The sequence below is a fragment of the Grammomys surdaster genome, unplaced genomic scaffold (genome assembly GCF_004785775.1).
Source record: "Grammomys surdaster isolate TR1022 unplaced genomic scaffold, NIH_TR_1.0 225, whole genome shotgun sequence".
NCBI classification, from domain to species: domain Eukaryota; kingdom Metazoa; phylum Chordata; class Mammalia; order Rodentia; family Muridae; genus Grammomys; species Grammomys surdaster.
This window is the reverse complement of record NW_021604670.1, coordinates 8593109-8615069: the sequence shown is the minus strand read 5'-3', so window position 1 is coordinate 8615069 and position 21961 is coordinate 8593109. Positions and strand designations below refer to the sequence as shown.

General features: G+C 41.7%; 1 protein-coding gene across 2 annotated transcripts in view; it reads left to right on the top strand.

Moving 5' to 3' along the window:
• The window catches only part of Adamtsl1 (ADAMTS like 1), a 359587-nt gene that overhangs the window by 230099 nt on the left and 107527 nt on the right, over positions 1 to 21961 (top strand). For both annotated transcript variants that reach the window (XM_028773326.1, XM_028773328.1), the window contains one exon: positions 19469 to 19679. In XM_028773326.1, coding sequence (XP_028629159.1) covers positions 19469 to 19679 — 211 coding nt within the window. The remainder of the gene's footprint in view (positions 1 to 19468; positions 19680 to 21961) is intronic.

Sequence of the window (21961 nt, the reverse complement as noted above, 5' to 3'; positions counted from 1 at the left end):
AATCCCAGCACTTGGGAGGCAGAGGCAGGTGGATTTCTGAGTTTGAGGCCAGCCTGGTTTACAGAGTGAGTTCCAGGACAGCCGGGGCTACACAGAGAAACCCTGTCTCGAAAAACACACACACACACACACACACACACACACACACACACACACACACATACAAAACAAACAAAAACAAACAACCAAACAACAACAAAAAAATAAAACAAACAAACAAAAAACACCACATGATTTCTGCTTTAATATCGGCAGAGGTACACATGGAAAGCGCCTGCAGGTGATTCCTGAATATGCCCTGGATGCACTTTAAGAAAACAAATTGAAGTTTTTAATTATCCCCCCCCAAAAAACCGATGAAGTTTGTTTGTTTGATAAATGCACTTATTTGACAAATTCCCCGGACTTAAAAAATGCTCTCTGCGGGTAACAGACACTCCAGTCCTCACCCACATACCACGTTTTTCTGGCCTCCACTTTTTCTCTAACTGAGCAAACCAGGAAAATCACAGGATGTCCTACCCAAAACTCACACAGTTTTAAACTTCATCAAGCTTTGGGATAAAAATCACAGAAGGAAACTGTTATATGCAAGGTATTTGTAGATTTAAAAAAAAAAACCCACCAGTTAGACAGATGCCATTTATCAATGCTCTCCTCTGTGAGAAAAACTAAAAAGAGGCTGGAACTGTACTATGGGGAGGAGCTGATGGAGAAGCAGATTGTCTCAGAAGATGCTCCCTACTGTCAAGTTCAATGTTTTGCAGCTTTCTGAAATGGGAATCCATTTGTTTGCAATTGGGGGAAGGAGACAGTAAGCTGACAGCTTGGAGGCCAGGAAGGCCTCCTTGCTCCTTTTTCCTTTGTTAACCGCCAGACATTTACACGGATTTGAAGGCACATCCCAGGCACACCTAGAAGTGTTTGTGTGAAAATGGGCACTGTTGTACGTTTTTATCTCTAAATGGATGGAGGACGATGATATAGCCGACCCATGGTGGAGGGAAGTAAAACCACATGTGGGTCGGCCTGACCCCACCTTGATTTAGAAGAGTGGGTGCTGTTTTCCAGCTCACCCTTGTTCATTCACCATCTCCAGCAAGGTAATTCTGCAGAAAAAGACTGGCAAAAACTAGACTGCTTGTTACCATACGTATTCTCACTACAGCTGCAGATCAGTCAGGAGGAGGCCATTCCATGGATTGTACACCTGACTTAAAGGAAGAAGCTAGCAAACTGAAGTCTGGTATTCATAGTGATAATGTCTGGTTACAGCTGTCTGCATTCTGAATTTTATAATGCTGTCTGCACTATAAAATTCCTTTCCATATTTCTTCATAGTAAATAAACTATAAATAAAGGTCATCCAAACATTTGTCCCATAATTGCTAGTCTGCAATTTAACATAAGTTAAAACATTTGAGAACACACACCCTAACTCCTAGTCTGTGAACGAAATAGTATCTGCAAAGGATGTACACTTCCTAAATACTAAGTGTACTCATTTGCTCACAAAACACATGCACTACTTGAAAATGCTGTTGTAGATACAGACTTTCTCTCTAAAGTCTATGACTCATGCCTTCAGGTCCTATGTCCACCGCCTTAGGGCTTAGGCCTCATGCTGGATAATATTGATGGAGCATTGCTACACAACCTAGATTACAAATGTGGAAATCCATATTTGTTGTGGGTCACAATGCTCCTAACCAGTTTCTGGAACTGGGGTTCCTTCACTTTGGGTGATTGAAGGGTCGTGACCATGTAAAGAATTTAGCGGTTATTTAATTCTCACCATACCTCATCACTTCCATAGTAAACGGTGACAGGCTTTCACTTTTTACAATTTCTGTTTCTCTAAGAAATTAGAAATCTGCAAGAAGTTTGGGCAGTAATCTTGTCTAGAATTGTTGACCGATGAGTCTCCCTCAGAGCCTGGGGTTACAGACTCTCAGAGTGTAACCTGCTCCAATTCTCAAATTTTATCTGTGAGGAAAGAGAGGCATTAAGTGGCTTGCCCAGGTAGACACTGGCTGCTCTGTCAAACTGAAAGTCTGAAAACAACTCCCAACTTTGAACTAGGAGCTTATCATAACTCGATCCAGAGGCTGCTGTGGTGAGTCAGAGTGCAGTCCAAGAGCACCTCCTCCGCTCAAGCCCTGGTTCTGTCGCTCTTTCAACATACCCCTGAAGAAAGCTGTAGTCTCTCAATGTGCTCACTTCCTTATTCACAAGGTGAGGCTAAATAGCACCCACCTTAGGGTGAGTACAAAGGCTCATTAACTAATGTGTGTGAAGCTTTTCAGGTGAGCCTCTAGCTTTCCAGGGACAGGTTGTATATAAGAGGCCCTAGTCACTGAGGACACACTAAGACATTGACTAAAGTGACAGGTGGCCTGAGAGCCAAATAGCCCCAAGTAAACATACTATATTCTTCACTAGAAGAAAGGATTTTCTTACCTTTCTGCAGTTACTCATGGTCCATGGCTCAGTCTTCAACAGTGGCCGTGGAGTATAATATGTGGAGCTACATGGTAACCAGCTGCCTCTGGTACAGCTTTTCAGACTCCACAGCAACCATAGTCCATATTGATGATGGCCTTTGAGTGTTTGGAATGGGGAGCAGAGGATAATTAGTAAAATGAGAAATGAAAAACAGGAAATTTAAAACTGACCACATTCACAGAATTTGGGGATCGTTTTCCTAATAATGTGTTATAAATAAAATTCACTTGACCTCCATCTTACATGGAGTAAAGCATTCTCCATGTTTTCCCCCCAGGCCATATAGTTTCCACTGTTATTCAGAATTCAGCTCTCAGAGTGTACAACTCTCCTTGGTTTCCTAGCTGGGAAAGCATGTAATATTCCCTATGATCTGGGGAATATTGGGCTGCATGAATCCAAACACTTAAAAAGCAAAATTAAATAGTTACTTTAAATGTTATAATTCTAAGAATAAGCAAAATGGAACCTCAAAGACCTATTGCTCTGTCTTGTGCATTAAAAAAAAAATGTTATAACAACAATGATCACAAGAATAACAATGGCAGCTGCCTTCATCTGCTTTGCTTCTATTCCCTGAACAAGCAAGAGGCTGACAAGAGAAGAACACAGGGTAAAACTCTAGACCAAATATAGGGCTAGTTCTTGCATCCTTATTAATGGTATGATCTTTTTAACATACTTCAATTGCCCCAATGTGAAATAGCACATAGCTACACCAGAGGCCATAAAGAACAAATGAGTTAAGACATGTGACACTCTTTAAGCAGTACCTAGTAGATACTGGAAGCTAGCATGGTAATTATTGTCATCCTGATTCTGCAGTAAACAAGCTGACATTCAAACAAAGTGACATGTCCAACATTATAGACCACTAATGGAAGCAGAGTCCAACACTAGCATATTGTGATCCAGTATTTGAGCCAGTGCAGTGTGCTGACATCATGCTCACGAGCCTCCTCCTTGGTAAATGAGATTAGGCTCCTTTGATGGTTCTATCAGATTCCAAATGTGTTTTAAAATAGTGTTTCAGTGCTAATGGTCCTAGCAATAATAATGTCAGGGTGAAATACCATCATGTAAAATCAAAAACAAATGAGGGATTTAATAAGACAATATGAATCCTAACCTGAGGTTTCTATTTGCTCAGCCTTTAGACAGATACAGTCCCATAAACTGCCCTGAGATAAGAAAATGTCTGCAAGTAAAACATATTCCATATAAAGAGGTCTTTGAACCTAACTAGAAAAAATTTTAGGTATTATTTTTGTGTGTGTGTGTGTGTGTGTAACAAACTTAAAAAAATTTGTGAAAGCCATTTTCTTCATCCCCAAGTAAACAAACTACATGTCTAGAAAGAGCAAGTGCCTCTGTGAGCAAACAGAATGTCAATGAGTTTAGCAACATCCTGTCCTCTAGAAAGTGTGTATGTATATATGCATGTGTGTATGTGTAGATGTGTATGTGTCCAAGGGTAACATCAATGTGTGCATATGTCTGTCTATATGTATGTTTCTATGTGTGACGGTCTTTATGTGAATATCTCTGAGTATATGATATATTTGTGTCTAACATCTGTGTGTCTATGTCTTCTCTGTGCATGTCAGTGTCTTCATGTGTATATGTCTCTGTATCTAACTTCTATGTATGTATTGTGTCTATCTCAGGTCTGATTGAATTAATTGTCCCCTACATCAATATCTGACTGCTTCTGGGCCCTTGTGTATCAAACTCTGAGATGGAGATTAGAAGATGTGTCTAGGAAAAATTACATCCAGACAGCATAAAATAGGTTTATGGGCTGATAAGTCAGGGTGAAAGAACTGCATGAATCACCATGCCATCTTATCTCCATGGTCCTATTGGAACCATATCGAAGCTAGCATCTTTTGAGACACCCAGGACAAAAAGACCCTGGTCATTTCAGCTCTCAATTGATTAGGTATATAGTATCCAGGAGTGTCTCACTTGCCATGAGTTTGTGATACAGTGATCTCAAGTCATCCTTGTCATGAAGGATTTGGTGGCCCAAAGGGCCTCTGCTTTCTAATCCCTCTTATATACTCACAGGTACACCACTGAAGACAATGATGAATAAAAGCCACAATTTCCCAGGGATATAAGAAACTTTCTATTCAATACATTTTCCAGCCCTGAGATGGGAGTTAAACTTCCCAGTTCTCTAAATGTCCCCTTTTTTCTTACACCTCATTCTGCTTGCACTTCTTTTTGCTTACGTTTTTGACTGGCTACCACTGACATGTCAAGATTCGCCACACTACTCACTGACCCCAGGTAGCCCTTCCAGGGATTGTCTCTCTTGATGGCTAAACCTATATTCTGTGCTCTCATGCTTACTGGTTTCATAATCTAGACTGGGAACCCCAGGAATAGGCTTTATATTGGTTCTATTGACTACTCTAACCCTTTACATGGAGGCTAGCATACAAAAGGCACTCAATAGATACTACTGAAATGAAAAAGTAAATGTATAGCACCTATCACATATATATCAATCTCTTTATAAATGGTCTCTCAAAGCCATTAAATATCTGTGTTCCAATTACTCAACCTAATATTTGAAATATGTAACACTAGGCTTCAAACAATGACTACACAGTTGCAAACACACTGCACATGTGACTGGCTGAGTTGGTTGAGATTATTAAAGTCCCACAAGGCTGGAACATATACTGTGATGAAAAAGGAGGCAAAGTCTTGTTACAGATGACAACACCAAACCCCTGAACCCTGACACAAAGTACTAACACAAGCATTCCACTTAGAAAACTTACAAATGTAAGTAAGTATCCAGGTACCATAGGCAAATTTAACACTGCTCATGAGAACTAATTCCAGAGACCCTATTGATTTGTTGGGCCAAACATAACTGAATACACCAACTAGATAATGATCTCTAGTAACAATTCTTTCTCTAGCCAGAAGCCTGAGGTGAAGATGTGAAGGATGTGCTCCCAGAAGCTGTAGGGAGGGCAGCTGGTTATCTTTTCCTGGAGCTTGAGGATTTATAACAGTTTCATCTTCTTATGTGTGGCCATATTCTTTTCTGCTCAAGTATGTCTTCATACCCAACTTAATCTTCAATCTTTTAAGACCATTCATTTTAAATTAAAGTCTGTCCTATTGGCCTCGATTAAAATCATCCCTGCACAACCAGATCACACTCTGGTGGATCATGCTAGGGGTTGGGTTTTTTAATACACACGGGGGTTGCACACAATTCAACTCATGAGAGGAATGTAGTACTTAGGTTTTTAGAGTCTCCATGAGAAATACCACCTCTAAATCACTGCGTGTCTAGAAATGTCTGTCTTGACTCGATGGAGCCAAATCATTTCCTTCCCTCTAAACCCTGCATTCCAAATCTCGAGAGCTTTGTGCTCTACTTGGAATGATCAGTAGGGAAGAAATGAACAAACTGGATCATACAGTGACCTGGCACTTAACTCAGAACAGCAATGTAAATCAACACAGAGAGGGAAGGGCTTGAATCAGACCTGCAGGTAGGAACAGGAAAACTGTTTTAGGCAGGGAATGTTGGAAATAAATGTTCAAAGGTGAAAAAGCAAAGGAGTATGTTGGGAAGTGACTGAGCCCAGCAGAAGCTCACTTACTTGAAGGAGATCATTCTAGAAAAGAGAGGCTTCACTATGGGAGTTTAGTGTACAAATACTAGTCAAGTAAGATGAAATTAAGGAAAGGAAAAACAGAAATAAAAACAAAAAAATGTTGCATAAAACAACAAATAACACCATGTTGGTGATTCCACAAATCTATTCTATGTCTCTGATCACAGGAAAGCAACTCTGGAAACCTGGAATAAGAAATTTCCACCTAAAATTCTAGTCAAGCTAACCAAAATATCAAACTCCTGAGAATCAAAGGAATTTTATGCCTACTCCACTAGGCTCCTGGGAAACTCAGATCTGAGCTACCACAGCTGGCAAGAATTCTCACTTTTATTTCTAATTGTCATTTAATAATTGCACATATGTACTTGTGAAGCTCAACGTAAGATTCTATTCACAAGCATAGTGCTCCTGATCAGGCAGATCATACCAAGCCACTGAGATCATAACATCACTTCAGTTACTGTTTCCTCATGATGAGAACATGCAGAAATCCTCTTTACTAGGAATTCTGAGAGTCAATCAATTGCTACGGACTATGGATATTCTGCTGTGCTGCACAACAATGAAACTTGGTCCCCTGTACTGCACATTCTGCCCATTAGCCATCCTCCCCTCTATGTCTCTCTTTACCCCATACCCTCCTCACCTCTGGTAACAGTTCACTACACTATCTTTTCATGTGATCACTTTATTTGGCTTCCGTATGTACATTAGAACATGAAATACTTACCTTCCTGTGCTTAAATTATTTCACCTAATCTAGTATCCTGCAGGCTCCTCCACTGGCTAATGGATAACAAGATTTCATTTCTCTTGTGGGTAAATAGAAATAATTCTATCTCATTTTTAACATATGAAAAGCTACAAAACAGTGTAAAAGACAATGCTAACCCAGAGTTTAGATGTTCTAATTAAATCAAACTTTATGGCAATGAGCAGGCATGTGGGTGTTTGGGACAGTGGCTATTGTCACAGAAGAGTGTAGAGATGAGAGAAGGCCCTGATACTTTGCACAGTTGTCACAAGTCTTGGTGCTAGTCTGCCTTTAACCTGCTCCATGAAAGAGGCATATCATGAATTAATAGCATGCCCCTAATGAGATGGTAAATAGATGTGCTACAGGCATGACTTAATCTTAAGAGCTACTCAGTACCTTAAAATATGTCAGTTGTAGGGGCTGGAGAGATGCTTTGGTGGTTAAAAGCACTTAGGCTCTTGCAGAGGACACAGATTCCATCCCCACCGCCTACATGGGAGGTCACAATTGTCTATAACTTTCGTGCCAGAGAATCGGACCTCTCTGCTGACCTCCATAGGTTTGCATATGCACATGGTATACATACATATGTTCACACGCACACATAAATATAACATTAAAATAATTAATTTCTTAAGAGTATCAAACAAAGCTTAGCAAGTATCGTTCTTAATGCTGATAATTTCAGTTTGTTTATTTTCTTTTGAGACATGGCTAAGATGGTGAAGCAGTTGGCATGGTGAAAGCACTCATGTTGGCCACACAGCTCTCATATATAAGTCAGTGCTTTGCCACCTCAGGTGTTTGGTAATCTTGGCTACAACTATTTTTATGGAGCCAAAACCTCATGCCAAGCAGGCAGACTTCCAAGAGAAGCATGGCTCTATCTCCTGTTTCCTGAGCTATAGCAATTACAGTTTTACAGCGAGCCCTGATTTTCCTGATGCTGTTTATCATATATGCTTTTGGTTAAGTTTTGGCCTTCCAGCATGGTTTTACACTCTAATGTCTGCCACCTCTTTTGATCTTTTGTGTTTCTTCTAGTCTCCCTTAAGGGGCTCTCTAAAGTGCACTGGTCATGGGTGATGGGTAGCCCACCTATCTGCTGTTGCCATGTGAAATGGCATCTCCTCTCATCTCTGTCTCTCTTTCTGTAACCCTCAATGATGCACTCCTCTGATCCTTCAAGACAGAGCAGAATAACAGGAGTAGCCTGAGTTTGGTTCCCAGTTCTGAGGAAACTGCTTATTTCTCTGAATGTCAGTTTGCTTATCTACAAAATGAAGAAGCCAGACTGAGGAAAGATTTCAGTTGATAAAGACCTTGTTTTTAGGGCATGAGGACCTATCTACAATCCTCAGAATACATGGAAAATAAGGATGGCATGGTTCTAATTCCGTGCAGAGGGGACAGAGAGAGGTAGATCCCTGAGGCTTGCTGTCCAGCTACTTAGCTTGGCAACCCTACTTGGCAAGTTTCAAGCCAGTAAACCCCACCACCACCACCACCACCACCAAAAAAAGTGAATGTTTCCTTAAGAAAGACACCTGAGATTGTCCTCTGGCCTACACACACGCACACATGCCCACGCATGCACATGGATGCTAATACCTCTTGCTTACTTTTGATGTGATGAGCATATACCACATCTTCTGCACCTCCACAGTCTTAGGCATCACTGTGTTCCTGCTACCTTGCAGTTCTGCTCAGCATCCTGGGTAAGCCCAATTCCCACTGAGCTACTGTCACAGTGCTAGGCAGCAAATGTTAAGGAAGTTAAGTCAGACTTAACCAATGCCCTTTCTCTCAGTACCCATCACCAAAACCATGTCTCCCTTCTCTCACATGTCCAAGGAAACTTTATAAACTGTTGATTTACGCTGTCCTCAGCACTGTCCTCACACATTGGCACACAACAAGAACATTTTCTGCTGTCTTGTGTTTATCTGCCCCAGGCCTCAGCCTCAGGTCCCTTACCCAGAAGTTCTCACTTAAACCTTGTAACAACCCTGTGAAAACCATGATTTCTGTTATTCCTATTCTAATTGTGGAAAATTGCTAAATAACTTTCCCAAGATTTTCTAACGAGTAGCAGAACACAAGTCATCTGTGAATAATCTGCTGCCAGAGCCCAAGGCCAACATGACACGAGCCTCCCTGAGCATTGGGCACTACTCTAGTTCCCAGAGATGCTGAGATGCATAAGGGTCCTGGTGGCCCTGGTGTGCAGTCTAGGAAAAGAGTCCAAGACACAAATAACAATGGTGAAATAGATGTGAAACCAAAGAAGGAGGTGAACCCCACTATGAGAAACAGTGAGGAAGAAGGACCACACCTGCCCATCAGGGACAGAGAACAGAAAAAACAGATCAGAGGAACGGGTTAGGAGCTGGCTTGAGAGGCTGTAAGTCACTGCAGTTTGTCACTAGATGCTGGCGTAAAGCCGAGCCTTATCAACTGGAGCCTAACCCAGAAAGGCATTTCAAATCACTTTACAAAGCACTTCAGAGGCTAGCCAAGGACTTGAAGCTTGAAATATGGGGGACATGGAGCCAAACTGATGGTTTTTATAACTTCCATTTTTAACAAAGCTTCAGGTTTTTGGTTTAAAAAAAAAAGGCCTGTTGTGTTTATTAATAGTAAGTAACAAGTATTTCATGGGAAATGTCTTCGTCCGCTTGTGCTGATAAAACAGAATAGCACACTGGGTTATTTATAAAGAAGGGAAATTCCTCACCCTTCTGGATGGTGGAAAGTCCAAGATCAAGACACTGGCATGTTGGGAGGGCTGCTGTTTAAAGCAAGCTCCTGAACACATGGGGAATGCTGTGTCCTCATATGGAAGGCGGCTGGAGAGTAAAGAAAGGAATGAGCTTCCACTGCCACGCCCTTTCGTGTTGGCATTTGTCCATTGGTGAAGACAGACATCTTGTGAAATAAATGCCCCCCAAATAACCCCACCTCTCAATATGACTACCCTGAGGGCTAAGTTCCATTATTATCCATTAATATCCATTATTATCAAGTTGTCCCAGTCATGGCCAATGGGACGTGTTCAGGCTGGTTTCTGTGTCCTTCTGACATAAACCTCATCATGCCGTAGCACTTCCTAGTTGCCTGGTAGAACAAGGTGTCCCAAGCTCACTATTTCTTTTCCCAGCCCTGCTCTGGAGTGAGCCAATTCTATAGGAAGTGATTGCTTTTTTAGAGAATGGAACTAGAGTCTCTACTTAAGAGATCTTAAGGTCTAGGCACCCAGATTGTTTGATGCCACTGGGATCTCATCACTTCTAGGGCTGTCAGTGAAAAGAGCTAGAAAGCAGTATGTGCATTTATGTGTGTTTGCACATGACCATTTTATCTGTTTATTAACAGCAATGAGTTGGGGACTAAAGAGATGAATGAGTTGATAAAGAGCCTGCCAGAGCAAGCATGAGAACCTGAAGTCAGATCATCAGCACCCACATATATGCCAGCAAGCCGTTGTGATCTAAGCACTGGACAGGTGGATACAGGATCTCAATGGGGCATATACACACATGCATATGCATAAGTCCATACACATGTGCATTCTCTCTCTCTCTCTCTCTCTCTCTCTCTCTCTCTCTCTCTCTCTCTCACACACACACACACACACACACACACACACACACACACAAAGTTCACACTGCTTTTGAACCCAACCCAGTTCTTCAAGGACTATTCTGGTTTAGTCCTTCCCTCACAGACAATAAGAGACCTGGCTCACAATACTTTTCAGATATCTGTGTTTATTTGTTCAGTCTTCTCTGAATGTTTGACTTTCAGCTACGCTGGCCCAGTGATGAACTGGGTGACTTGCCAATGAGCCACTCCTCACCAATGATAAAGTGCATCCTTACAAAGGATGAAGAAAGGGGAAGAAAAGGGTACGGAGGAAAAGCCACTCAGCATGTTCAGCTCCAGGCTGTGAAGCCCCCACACTCTACCAAAACTAATCTCTGGCTATGCTAGCTGCTCGCCCCACTGTCAGCTCAGATCTGACTCCAGGAGGTCTTTGTAATTAGCATATTAATTTTGTCAAATAATGATTCTCATTATGCTGTTTTTATACATACATAATGTACTTTGATCACAGTTACTACCACCTGGAGCCTTGTTTGATCACTTTTCCCTTCTTCCTTGTCTCCTTTCTCCTCCTGATAGCTCCCATTCTGAATTCCTGTTTTGTTTTTGAGATGTCTCTATTAGCATATGTTCATGGTACATTTGCTCATATGTTTCATTATGACATTTTCAAACATGTATGTCTTGCACTTTGACCATATCATATTGCCACATACATTATCTTCTCTTGTCCCTTTGTCTACTGGTTCCCTTTCTGTACCCGAATAATCACAATTCTACTTTTATGTCTTACTTCTTTTAAAGTTGCTATCATTCATATAAGAGAAAACATAGCTCTCTTTCTCTCTTTTCTGGTTTATTTTGATAATATGATGATCTATCCATTTCTCTGAAAATGACATCATGTTTTCTTCTTTAGAACTGAATAACTCTCCATTTTCTTTACCCATCTCTCTGGGAATGGTACTTAGACTGATTATTAATTAATAGTGGCTATTAATTAATTAACTTGGCTATTATTAATAGTGCTGTAATAAATGCGAGTGTGCAAGTGTCTGGTGTACACTGATTCTGATCTCTTCAGATCTACGTACACAGGGATGATAAAGCTGGGTCATGTTTGTTTGTTTTGAAGAGACTCCATGGCTATGCTAATTTATATTGCCATCAGCAGTGTACTGACTACCACTACCACCTACCTCCTCATCAGGGACTGTTTTTATTTGTTTTTTTTGAGCATAGCCATTCTGACTTGGGTGAGATAGAATCTCAGTATTGTTTTGCTTTGTTTTGTTTTGTTGCATTGCGTTGCGTTGCGCGTTGCATTGTGTTGTGTTATGTTGTGTTTTTGTTTGGTTTGGTTTGCTGTATCTAGCCATGGATGTTACAAGGACATGGGAAGACTGAACAATTTTGATTTTTCCTACCATTGTTTATGTATAGTTTATCCAACTACTAGAGATCTCACTGACAACAGAGTTCAAGCAAACAGTATTTTTGTCCCCTTGTCTGAGTTCTTCCTCTAGCACTTCCCTGCCCTTGTGGCCTTGCTTTGCACCAGAAGATATTCCTTCTAGACTATATCTATGTTAGAGTTTGCCCAAAAGTGGAATTTCAGAGCATCTGAACCAACAGTTTAGATTTTCTGTCCTTTATATGGATAAAGCTGTTGAATATTTTTGAGTATTTTTTGGCCATTTTTACTTCTTTGTCTATTGATTGGCCCACTTATTGCTTTGATTAATAGTTTTTTGGGAGTTTAATATCTTCTAGTTCTTTATGTATTTTGAATATTAATCTCTTGACATATTTTTCCCCTTCTGTAAGTGTCTCTTCCCAAAGGAAATTTTGTATTGGAGGACATACTTGACCAGATTTTCATTGGAACTGGCATTGTGGGAGCTGGGGGCAATAGATAGATTAGGTAGATGTGAAAATAAATCTGAAGTGACTAATAATCATCCAAGAAACTAAAGAGGTGTTCCAGACATCATTGCCTGACTATCCTACCTTTTATCTTTCTAGATTAAGACACCACGATCCATCAGGCCCATTTACTCTCTCTTTTTATTCAAACTAGAACCACACCTTAAATTATTAGATAAAGCTTCAAGCCTACTTTTCCACAGAGATTAAGATAGGAGAGGCTACTTATAATGTAATAGGGCAAAGCAGGGAGGCTCTGTATGCCTCTATTCCCTGTGTTGCTGGGAAGCAAAGGTCAGTACCTTCTCACAAAGAGTAGGGTAAGAGATTTGGCAACTCTCACAGTGAGCCCTATGCAAAGGAATGCAAAAAGTATTTTTTGTTTAATAGCAAATACAAACAAAGCTGCTAATGACAGTCAGCCACCATGGGCTTCAATGGCCCACTTAGCTCCAAAGAGCACATTTCAAAAGCCAACTGAGTCTCTCCAGGAGACTACACTCTACCTTTGCCCACTCGGCTGCCAATAGCATCTTCACTGGAATGCCAACTGCAAGTGTGTGCAAGACCTGGGTGATGTCAGTGTATTTATTTGTATTACTAAGAACTAGAGCTGTCACTCTGCCATTTGTCATTTTCTTAAACTCTGAGGACAAGGGATCCTGGCCCCGGACACTCAAAGCCGCTTTGTTCTACTGTGATCTTTATCCTGCCTTCAGAGAAAGTGTGGTTTAATAACGAAGTATGCAGGAGCCAGGCTGCCTGAGTTTGAATCCTGACTCTCTTTTTGCTTAGTGCCTCAGAGCCTTACTTAGCTTACTATGTAAAGCAGGAAACTTCAATCATCTTCTCCTAGAGTCATATATATTAGCATGTGATATATATATATATATATATTGATACCTTGGGTCCTGCTGGGATCTCAGTGACAGAAGCCTGGAAGAAGCAGAACTAGAATTGCAAATCCACTGTGCTACCCTCTGATAGAGAGCAGCTCCATTTTTCTTGGCCTGAGTCCAAGTCATGATATAGGATGTGAAATAGGCGACATTGACATATATGTATGTGGAACCTTTCACTCAACTTCTCCAGGCCTGGATTCCTGCTCTAATATAGACAGTAACCATGCCTGTCTCATAGGGCTGTAAAGATGACCAAAGGAATGGTGTGCTTAAAACATTTGCACAGGCTGAGACTTATGATAGGGCGGTTCAGTCATTAGTGACTGTTGTTACTGCTGATCACATGAGATACAAGCAAGACTGCTGTCAGGTTATGGCTTGTGGTTATGGCTAAAAGTGTTTTCTCATCCCAAGGCCGAGAGCTGAACAGATCTCAGCAGTATGACAGGACTAGTCAGGAGGCTGGACTTTGCTCCAGTGCTATCCGAGATCTGGAAGCCAAGCCTACTGTGTAATGTGGAGTTCCAGTGACAAGTCACCCCAGGTACACATGATGCTGTCAGAGAGAGAAGGAAGAGAATTCCAGTGACTGGGATGGGGGGCAGCCCTCCACCCTCTGCCTGTCCTTGGTCAGGAGTCAATTATTCTGGAGCTGGGCAGGTATGGAGAATCCCTTATAGTATTTCCAGCCACACAGCCTTTCCTGTGAGTAGATTTTGACAAAGGGGATAGTAATGTACAGGACAGAGGGCTTAAAGGGCAGAAGTGTAGCAAAAGAACTCTGGGGAAAATGGAGTCTTTCTGACATGTTGACCAAGGGCCCAACCATAAGCTAAACACCTAAAGCCTAGAAGCTGAAAGAAAGCAGAGCTACCAGCCTTACCACCCTCCTTACACAAGGCCAAGGTTCTCCAGCCAGAATCACTGGTGCAGGGGTGTTTCAGAAGTCAGAATTGCTTGTGTTAGAATGGCTAAGATATACATTTCAGAGCACTTCTGTTATTTTGCAGGAAGAAGAGAGTGTTATCACAAATGCCACTCTAGTAGGCCAAAACACTACAATAAAATATATAAATATTTACATGAAGTGGGATTCAGTCCATCAAAGAGATAGCAGTTTAGGCCCTGTTTTGTCACCAAGAGTCACCCCACTGAAGAAACATGTGGCATCAGCTTTGCAGCAAACAGTGGAGGCAGGCTGCTAAGAGAACACCACTGCAAGCGAATGATCTGGAGATGCACGCTGCACACTGACCACTAACCTCCTTGGAGTCACCACATACTTCCTTGGCATCTGCTTTGTTCTAGGCACCATGCTAGGTGCTGAGGTTACAGGAGTTTGGTTTCTTAGAGTTATGGTGACAAAATATGACAAATTAAGAGGATTAAAGCAGCAGAAATGCATTGCCTCAGTTTGGAAGCTAAACTCGAGTGTAAACGAAGGGGCCAGGCTTCCTTTTTTTTTTTTTTTTTTGGTTTTTTCGAGACAGGGTTTCTCTGAGTAGCCCTGGCTGTCCTGGAACTCACTCTGTAGACCAGGCTAGCCTCAAACTCTCGAACTCAGAAATCCTCCTGCCTCTGCCTCCCAAGTGCTGGGATTAAAGGTGTGCGCCACCACCTCCCGGCAGGGGCCAGGCTTCCTGATGTGTCTAGCTCCTGGAGTTTGCTGGCAGTTTCTGGCACTGTTTTCTTGCAGCTTTGTCATTCCTTTCTCTACCTCTCCCATGACGCTTAATAACTTCTGCATGTGCCCCTCTTCGTAGGCATTCTCTCTCCTTCAGTGATATAGACCAGATTAGACCAGATTAAAAGTAGATAAAGGCAGGTTTATTAGGAGGCAGCTCTCACTAATCACACAAGTAGAGGTCAGTAAAGCAAGGAGGTTTTATAGAGCTTAGGCAAGGAGTGATGACGCATCAACTAGGAGCTGGGATTGTGCCCATACATGGCCAAAAACTGAGCCCCTGGGCCAGCACTCTTGAGTAGGTTGCCTGAAACTTAGAGACAGAGGAGTAATGGCATTATCCTGGGGTTTTCTCCAAGCAAGCGAGTTTTCTCGATGAGGGTGTGGTTGGGGGAACTTTGTAGGAACAGGTTATTTACAAGAGCAAAAATGACTCGGATAGCTGCATTTGGTAAGCCCAGTGAGTGGTGTTAATTTGGAAGGTTGTAGAACTTTCCAGACATAAAGCCACTAGGGGTGTGCCTTGAAGGTTGTATAGTGCAACCTTACTTCTGGTCTCAGCTCTCTGCCTCTGGTCTGCAGCTAAGATGAAAGACATCCCCAGCTGTAAGCTCACAGTGTCATGAACTGCAGCACGTCTTCCCCACCAAAAGCCAAAATGAACTCTGTCCCATGAAACAGTGAGCCAAAATAAACCTCCCCTCCCTTAATCTGTTCCTCTCAGGTATTTAGTGATATCAATGAGAGGAGAAGCTAATGCATCTAGTAGGAGCCGTCCAAAGTAATTACATCTGCCATGAGCTTTTTGCATGTAACATCATACTCGGTGATGTTTTGGGTTATAATTCCAATGTATCTTTTGGAGGGATGCAATCCCACATACAACAACTGGCAAGACAAGTTAGACACAGCCAAATGCTCTATTCAAGACAAGAGTTGAACTGAGGTGGTGATATTATTGTAAGTATTTTGAATCTCCAAAGAAGAAAGTATTAAGGGACCATATGGATGGAGAATTTTACTCAGTGGAAAAAGTGACATTGTAAATGGAGATGAGCAGATGAGCGAATTCACCCAAGAAGAGCGTAGAAGAAGCTCATATGTCCAGAGCACAGCTCTGACCTCCTCAGCACTGAGCTTATGCCAGGCTGGACCCAGCACCCCAAGGGAGTTCTAGCAGTGTCCCCACACTGTCAGCCATGACTAATCTTGTACCCAGCTGGCTTCCACTGGAGGAAAGCCCCTCTTTGAAATGGTCAAAGGCATAAGGCTCAGGGGTTATCAGCAGCTTGCCAGATCTGCAGCACACAGTTGCAGCCTCTGTGTAGAGAAGCAAAGGAGAGTGTCTGCTTCCTCCCTTTTTTGGCCAAAGTTGATTAAAATATTTCTGACCCAGAGTGAGCCAAGTGCTTACTACACAGATAGCTTCTGCTGACCTCCTTCCTGGAGAATGTATAATATACTTTATTAGGGTAGGCAGAGTTTTCCTGACAGTATTCAACTGGCCTTATAGCTGCCAAAATGCCTCTGCTTCAAGGACCTAGTTGCTGAGTTTCTGCCAGGAGTGAAGCAAAAGCAGGGGATGAGGGTCCAAAGACTGGCCCTGACAAGCTGTAACCTTGGGACAGCATTGACTACAGAGGCAACTACTTTATGAGACTACAGAGTGTGGGTTTTGCTCATACTTAAGCATTTCACTTGATGATGAGAAGGGAAAAACCACCTTTCTGAACATACACAGGAAAATATGCACAATCCCAAGCATGCAGCTTGGCCCAGTGGACCTGTTCAGAAAGTAGGGTAAGGTCCAGCACCAAGATGACTACATCACCCAGAAGACCCCACACACTCTTCTGCTTTCGACCCATCACCAATAACTATCTTCCTGACCTGTAAACAAAACAGTACAAAGCTTTGTGCTTGTAGCCTTGGTCACTCACTTTCATGTTTGTGAGACACAACAGTGTTGTTGCTGGTTGCCAAAGTCCATTGTCGATGTTTTGTGACTATATATCATACGTTTTATTTACTTACCTGCTGAAGTGTTTCCTAGTCTGGGGCTATTATTATACATTAAGTTTCTATGAACGTTCTTTTTTATGTCCTCTGAATGAATAGGTTACATTGGGGAGGGATGGTTACTTGTATATAATTATCTTTTGCTGCCTAACAAATGCACCCCCAACAGTGAAGTTTCCAAGAAGCTTCCAAGAAGACTAAATATTTGGTCTCTGTTTGCCTACTTGAGTAAGGAATTTGGAAGTATCCTGGAAAGGTGACTATGGCTCGGTGCCTGAGGCTGAGGTCTTCTGAAGCTGGCCTGTGTCTGGGTCCTGTGCTTATAAGGTGCTTGTCACAGAACAGCGTCAAGTAGATGTGCTGGTTACGTCAGAATGCTGCTGTTGCGCAGCTGCAGGGTCTTTCCTCAAGACTGAGGTCACGACATGGTGTCTTTCTTCCTCAGCACAAGTAAGCCATCAGCTGGAGAAGAAGTGAAAACTATCCCTGATGATCTAGCCCCTAAAGTCATATGGTATCACTTCTGTCCTATTCTACTCATGGGAAGAGAGTGTCTTACTCCAACCTTCATTTGAGAATCCAGTTTGAAGGAAAGGGTGATAAAGGATATCCATACACACTTACCTCAAGCCACAGATTTTAGAGATTGGACTTGATGGTGCTGGAGATTCATAAATAAACAGAATATAGACATTCACAGAAACATCCATAAGAAATGTGTCCAGCCAGCCTCTTCTATCCATTTAAAGTCTGGTGAATGACTATAGACAATTTTTGAGATATTTCCTGGAGACAACATTACATACAATAGGAAGTACAAAGGCTCAGATACAGCAAGTAGGTCTGAATCCTGGACTCACTACTTAATCATAGGTACTTGGGCCACTTCAGCCACTCCAGTTCTCAAATTTCTTTAACTACAAAATGAGGGGAGTCAATGAGACCTACTTTTTCCATGGGTAACTAAATAAGATAGGTATACATGCCCTCTATCATGGTGGACTCCTTCCTTCTGCCAAATCATCTGGAATCTAGTAGCCATCTCCATGAACTGCATAGATAGAGCTCCACTGGATTCCATGACTGGTGTAAACCATACTCCAACAGAAGCTCTACCTGAGGTGATAGACCCTGTAATGTGAAAGGCAGAGAAGCTGTCATCCAGATGAGAGGAATGATGAGCCATGCCTGGAGTAGACATGAGTGCATACACAATGGAAATCAAGGGCATTTTCAAACAGGAAAAAAGGCCAACAAATGTTTTCCCGGACCTGGGTTCAGTTTACATAAAGATGGTAATAGAGGGCCAAGAGAGGTAAATGGAAATAACAAAGGAGTTGACTGTATTTGCTGATCATTGTAAACAGGTGGAGGGGAAGTAGACAGTGGGAGGTTAGAATAGCAAGAAAAAAATGGGAGTTTCTACTCAGTGTCACAGTCTGATGAAAATCATAAGGCTAAAGAGTTTTGAAACAATCTTCTGGGCTCACTAAAACACCTAGGCAGGCCAAGCTACTGAAGGATGCCCCACTGTGCTTTCCAGGGCTGGCAACCATTTATACAACCTTTGCATCTCAAACTGTGAACAGTGGACCTAAAACTGACCGTTAGAGAACTCTTCTGAGTCAGACTCCAGGCAACTGAACTTTGTCCTTACTGTTTGAATCTTGAGGACTGACTGATGAGGAAATGCAGTGGGGGTTGGTTGTTTTTATAGGCCCTTAGCTCATGTGCATCTCAAGGCATGGCCGTGTGGAAATGGCCATTCATGCACTCAGCTCATCTGTGTATTTGACTTCTACGTCCAGCTAATGAGCCACTGACTCCTCGTACTTCCCTTCAAAAAGACTGATCTGTTTTGCAGCCTCTGTGTCTGTTACATTATCCAGCCCCAGGCAGTGATGATATTTATACAGAAGACAGAGACATTTTTGTGCTATGATGGAAGCTTAAAGGAAGTTGGAGCCAATGACCTTTCACTTTGAAGCCAAAGAATAAGAGGCACAAATGTTACCATCTTATACATAGTGGGGGCTACAGAAATAAGCAGAGTAGCTACTTCTAGCCACTGTTGAAGCTATGATCCCTAAATCCTGTATGTACACATCTTACTCTTCATCTAGCATGCCACCACCTGTTTTGATGAGGTTGGTATGTTCATCAAAATAGACACAGTTATAAAAATCATTTTAGTAGTGATTTTGTGAATAAGCATTGGCCATTCTATCAATTTCTTTGCTTTATTCTGAATGAACTCTAAGCATGAAGGGGATGGTTGGGTTTGAAGCTTAAGACCATCAGTTCCTAACTAATCATCTTGGAGAACCACTCTGACTCCCAGTGAAGAGTTTTGATTGCCTGGGAAGTATCTGTACAGAAACTCAATGAGGCTCTTTCTTGTCTTATTTCTTCTCAGGTGGGAAATTGGCAAGTGGAGTCCATGCAGCCTCACCTGTGGAGTTGGCCTGCAAACCAGAGATGTTGTCTGCTCCCACCTACTCTCCAGAGAGATGAACGAGGTGGTTGTCCTGGCTGATGAACTGTGTGATCACCCCAAACCTAGCACAGTACAAGCCTGCAACCGCTTCAATTGCCCCCCAGCCTGGTATCCTGCACAATGGCAGCTGGTGAGTCTCGAAGTTACTTCCAACTGTAGTTGTTGTTGGTAGCAAAGACTCAAGACAAAAGGACGCTTTCTCAGCGTAGCTTAAATGAACACCCAAGTTCTACTATCCCTCGCTTCTTAGCTCTTCTTCAATCTTCCTCAGACCTAGACCTGTTCTCTGTAAACACCATGTTCTTTCAACCACAACATAGCTCAGTATTCTCCAAAAGCATACATACACTGACACTGTCCATCTGTTGACCTGAGCATAGTCATCGCTATTATTACCAAGCAAGAAAATATTTTCTTTTTCTTTTTTGAATGACTCAGCAGTTTAATGAAGGAGTGACAGGTAGAAATGGGAAAGAAAATGCTGGCATTACAAATATAAGCTTTGTCAGCACTTTGAAAACAATAGCAAATACACTTAAATAGATACAAAGTTTATTAAAAATAGGCTGCAACTAAAATACAATAGAATTGGGAATCAACAGCAGTTTGGGTGTTTCCCACAGTAATGTATGCTATTCAGTGTGGTCTTACAACATGTTTTCACATCTGACCTCACTGGCCAGGGATGGCCAAGTCTACTTCACTACGGGGCTCACAAACACACATGTAGAGTTTTCAGATGCTTGCTGGTCCTTCTGTGCATCTGTCTTCCCATGTACTAGCATCAGCAGGTTCCTACTCTTCTTTGGGAGGTATAATTATGGCACTCAAAGGCTGCCAGTGTGCTCCAGACACAAGGAGATTGCACTTCGTAGGCAAAGCAAGTGCACAAATCCTTCATTAACTCTCAGGGTCATTCTATTCTTTTACAGAGGAAACAGCAAAGACACTCTTGAAATGGTTGCAATTTAGAGATGTTCCAATTCCAAGAAACTTTGTTTTACTTTACCAAGAAAAATCCTGCCTAGTTCTTAGTGATCTGACTCACTAAGAAGTTACCTGTTTTTCTTAGCTTTTGTAGGGAGCTTGGACTCACAGGGCAGAATGAGGGGCTGTAAAGACAATGGGGTGTTTCCTCTACCCTATCTTCTCCCATTGGCATTCCAAGGGCAGTAGGCCAAGAAATTATCTTTCTGTTCTTTCTCTAAACTCCATTTGGCTACCAGACAGTGACAGCTGAGCAGTTCAGAGCACTTCTGTGTCGTGGTGAACCCTGTCTGCAGGAGACAGGCCTTTCAGTCCAGGGCAAATGCTGCCTTTACTGTCTATAATTTGCATGAGACGGCTAGATGGAGTTTCTTATGTAAGGTGCACAACACATCATTCTTGACCAATGTGAGCCTCCTGATCAGTTTAAATGTTTGAGATTGAGTATCTTATTAATAGTTCAATTTTGAAAATTCTCAAGAAAATTTTGAGGATTTAATCCTAGAGATTTTATTTTTATAAATACCAAATCATCATTAGACTAATCCCTGGTGGAAATTAAAGATGACAGTTATGTTAGAAAGTGACTTAATATTTCAGGGGTTCCAAAGGATCTAGATCTCTCTTATTACATAGCATTCGTGTAGGTAGGAGCAATGACATCTGAGAAGAGTGGGAGCTCATGCGTGGCAGGCAAACATAGCTGTCTCAGGAATTGTAAATTTAGTAAAGAGATTTAGATGCACTGTCAGGAAAGGAAGGAGTGTGTTGCTGTGCCTTTTGTGACTTATGAGCTATCAGAACACTTGTAGCAGTTAAGTCTGCATCTCTTTCTCAGCATAATAGAGTTATTTAATTTTAATTCCTGAATTTTGCACTGTCATTCCTCAGCTGAGTTGTAGGAGATAGACCTCAGTTTGCTTATTCTGTATAAAAGCTGACTTTATGATTTCAAGCACACTTTCTATTTGAGAACCCCCCAATGTGGGTCCAGATGATCTTTCTGTATCATACTATTCTCTTACAAATCTGTGTATCAGGAAAATATGCACGTTTTCAAATAGAACAGAGATATTTGCAACCAGAAAAACCACTTTTCATAGAAGAGCTGTATGATAAATTGTTGAAATACAAGTGTAAAAGAAAATATTTTCAATTAAAGGCACTATGGTAGCTTTTCAATGAAGATAAAATTATTCTGAGTGTATGCCCTTTCTAGTTTCTGCTACTTACAATTCTAATAGTTGATGTTGAGCTTTTTTCTGTATTTTGAGAATTTCACACATGTATACAATTAACTATGATCATATATGCCCCCCATTTTTCCTCCCCAGTTTCTTCATGGCCCCTTAATATCTCCCATTCCCAATGTCATTTCTAGATAGATAGATAGATAGATAGATAGATAGATAGATAGATAGATAG